At 53.7% G+C, this 3478-nt stretch overlaps 1 protein-coding gene across 1 annotated transcript; it reads right to left on the bottom strand.

Annotated features, from left to right (window-relative positions):
• Positions 1-544: 544 nt before the first annotated feature.
• On the bottom strand, positions 545-1670 carry LOC130586774 (claudin-8-like). Its single transcript, XM_057387680.1, has one exon. The coding sequence runs from the start codon at positions 1407-1409 to the stop codon at positions 729-731; it is 681 nt and encodes a 226-aa protein (XP_057243663.1). The 5' UTR covers positions 1410-1670; the 3' UTR covers positions 545-728.
• Between the last annotated feature and the right edge of the window lie 1808 nt (positions 1671-3478).

Below are 3478 nucleotides of genomic sequence, written 5' to 3'. Positions count from 1 at the left end.
TGTCCTTTTTTTATTTTTCACTCCCCTCTCAACATTTTCCATTCCCAAAACAGTGGGGACTGTGCTGTAACCAACACTGGTGTAGGAGCAGCTCCTGCCAGGCTGTTGGAGAGCAGACATCCGTGTCAACAGCAAAGGAACAAAATGACTCCTCCGTTCCAGAGCTGGAGGTGSATTAAGGAGTCAATCAGCACATGTCACCATGCTCAGCAGGAAGGTCACACCCTGGCAGTGTCCAGGGACAGGCTGGAAGGGGCTCGGAGCAGCCTGGGCTAGCAGGAGGCATCCCTGGCCATGGAATGAGACAATCCTTGAGGTGTTGAGCAGCCTGGGCTAGCAGGAGGCATCCCTGGCCATGGAATGAGATTGTCCTTGAGGTTCTGAGCAGCCTGGGCTAGCAGGAGGCATCCCTGGCCATGGAACGAGATTGTCCTTGAGGTTCTGAGCAGCCTGGGCTAGCAGGAGCTGTCCCTGGCCATGGAACGAGATGGTCCTTGAGGTGCTGAGTAGCCTGGGCTAGCAGGAGATGTCTCTGGCCATGGAATGAGATGGTCCTTGAGGTGCTGAGTAGCCTGGGCTAGCAGGAGGCGTCCCTGTCCACAGAATGAGACAATCCTGGAGGTTTTGAGCAACCTGGCTAGCAGGAGGCGTCCCTGGCCATGGAACGAGACAATCCTGGAGGTTTTGAGCAGTCCAGAGCCCTCCCAGCCCCGTGGGCACGGGCACAGCTACACGTAGGCGTGGAGCCCCGGGGCCGRGGGCAGCCGGGCTCGGGACAGCCGTGGGTACATGGCCTTGGTGGCCGTGTCTGCCCAGCACCACAAGTGGCAGTACATGGCCCCAGCAGCCATCAGCAGGGCACTGCTGGCCCACCCCACGTACAACGCTGCCCCCAGCTCCCGTTTGAGCGGCGCGGGCACCTCGGGGTCGTAGAAATCGCGAACGATGCTGCCGCCCGTCCAGGACACCGGCACCAGCACCAGGCCGCCCGCCAGCAGGAAGGCCACGCCGGCCACCAGGATGAAGACGCTGGCACCCTTTGGTCCATCCTCGCTGCCATGTGTGTATTTGACGCCCACGATGGCCGCCAGGAAGGCGAGCACGCCCAGCCCCGCCGCCAGACACATGAGCGCGCGGAAGGCGTCGAGCGGCGGCGGCAGTGCCAGCAGCGAGTCGTAGAGCTTGCACTGCAGCCGAAYTCCCAGCTGGCTGACACAGTCCATCCACAGCCCCTCCCAGACGCTCTCAAACACCACGATGTTGCCGTCCACGTAGGCTGACACCCTCCACTGGGGCATGGCGGTGGCCGCCAGCGTGCCCAGCATGCCCACGCCGCCCAAGATGAGCCCGGTGATCTGGAGCACGCAGCCGGCCATGCCACCCACGCTGCCTTTACTCACGGAGTTCATGGCAATGAACGCCTTCCTCGGCGCCTCCTCCAGCGGCACGCTGCGCTTTCAGGACTGCCTGGCTCCAGCCCGCAGCTCTGGCAGGTGGAAATCATTCCCCACTGCTCCAAGCCCTGCTATTTATCGCTTTGAAATGCCCTCTGAGCGCAGCCAGGCCAGCCTGACGGGTTCACAGCCAATGGAGGCCTGGCAGAGGTGTGCCTGCACCCATCTCGCTGCCTGGYGAAGTGCTGCTGTAATTAAACAAGCGGCAGGGATTCAATTAAAGGCKCCTGATTGCAGGGCTAACAATTTCTTAACTGCGGGATTGCAGCTCTGTTGAAATCCAGTACAAAAAGCCTGAACTTCCGCCTGGTAAAATATTGTTTGAAATGGGTCATTAGGGTTGTTCTCACAACAAAAGCTGAACTTGAGGCTTGGAGTGGAGCTTATTTGCTGAGTGCTGCAGCCCTGGGAAAACACCGAGTTATTATTTTTCTCTAAATCAGGCCTGGAGGCACTTGGTGTAGCCCTTTAATGTAAATCYCTCATTCTGATCAGCTACAAAAGCCTAATCATGATTTTAGACAGGTACAGGAAAGTCAAGTACTCCAATCAACATCAAAGCTTCTCTCCACCAGCTCCAAAATTCTCAAGGGCGACAAAGTGAAGAAGTGGCTGAGTTTCACAGCTCCTGCTTTTGAATCCAGGAGTAAAGGCAYAGGTAGGAGATAATCCTCCGTGAGAATTGTGAGAATTGGAAGGAAAGYGCTGTCCTTGTGTTCCACACCAATAATCTCACCCAGGTAACCCAGGAGGGGCTGGGGGTGGTTGTGGGATGTGAGAAGGATGTGCAGCACACAAATCCAGCTTTCCCTGCCACAAACACACCCCTCAGCCCGCACAGATCCCTGCAAGCCCGGACAAACTCACATTCCAGAGGTGGATCAGCCTGGGGCAGCCGTGGCTGCTTTCCTCTCTCTGCCCTGACAATGCTGGGGGATGGCAGATCACGGGTGCTGTGGCTATTCCAGCTCTTTGAAACAGTTAAAAACAAAATTTACATTTAAAAATTGTCCCGCTAAAAGCAAGGGAGGCCCTTACAAGTGCTGTCAAAGAAAAACACATTCTGGGTTTTTTCGACTCTGTGTGTTTGGAAATACCTTGCCTTTGATGGAATTAGTTTAATTACAGCCTACGCAACACACTGGAAGCCAAAGCTAAACCCGTGGAAATGGAACTGTCCACCCAAACCASCCACAGCCCAGTTACTCCTCGGGAGGAAGGAAGTGCCAGATAATGCAAATTATTCACTATAATGTTACATTTCCACGTGGAAAATGCTCCCAAGGGACCTGGGCAATTCAGCTTYGAGTGAATCTGTAATCTTCGAGTGAATCTTTCCAGGAATCTGTAAAGAAAAAAATGTCATCAGCTGAGGTGTGAAACACAGAAATGAATCCATCATGGGGTTTGTACTTAGAGGAGTTTTACTGTCCTGCAGACAGAAAGAAGAATGCCRTGATGCAGAGATTTGAGGCACTTTGCTCTGTGCCACGAAGGAGATGAAGGAGTCAGATCTTCTAAAAGAACCTCCCTTCTCTGGCAGGTCACAGCTCCCTGAGCAGACTGCACACAAGAGCAGTGCTATTTAACCTGAGTGCAGTCTCCATCCATCTTGTTGGACTTCTTTTACCTCTGAATTCCCCAGACGGTTTTTTTTTTTTATTTCTTATTTTAACTCTCGAACCAGAAATCACCTTGTGATGGAAAATCCCTCTCCAATGTATTTGAATGTCTTTTTTTTTTTTCAACAGCAAAGCTCTTTGTGCTCCGTTTGCTGGCGGGCAGCTCCYGAAGGTGTGCACAGCTGGAGAACAGACCATGCCTAATGCCCCAAATCCATTCTGCCTGATCTGTCAGCATTGCTGGGAAATAATTCTGCCTCGGATGGCTCTGCCAGGGTCAGCAGTGGAGGCCATGTGGAAAATCATCCGGGCATGGTTTGCAGAGAAGATGAGAACTGCTCGGAGAAATGGGATTAAAATGCATYGTGGGCAGCAATACAGCCAGGGAGGGCTGATCTTCAA

The sequence above is a fragment of the Malurus melanocephalus genome, unplaced genomic scaffold, assembly GCF_030028575.1.
Source record: "Malurus melanocephalus ecotype Western Australia unplaced genomic scaffold, MMel_1.1 scaffold_1294, whole genome shotgun sequence".
NCBI classification, from domain to species: Eukaryota; Metazoa; Chordata; class Aves; order Passeriformes; family Maluridae; genus Malurus; species Malurus melanocephalus.
Note: the sequence above shows the minus strand (reverse complement) of the source record. Positions and strands in the feature narration are given on the sequence as shown.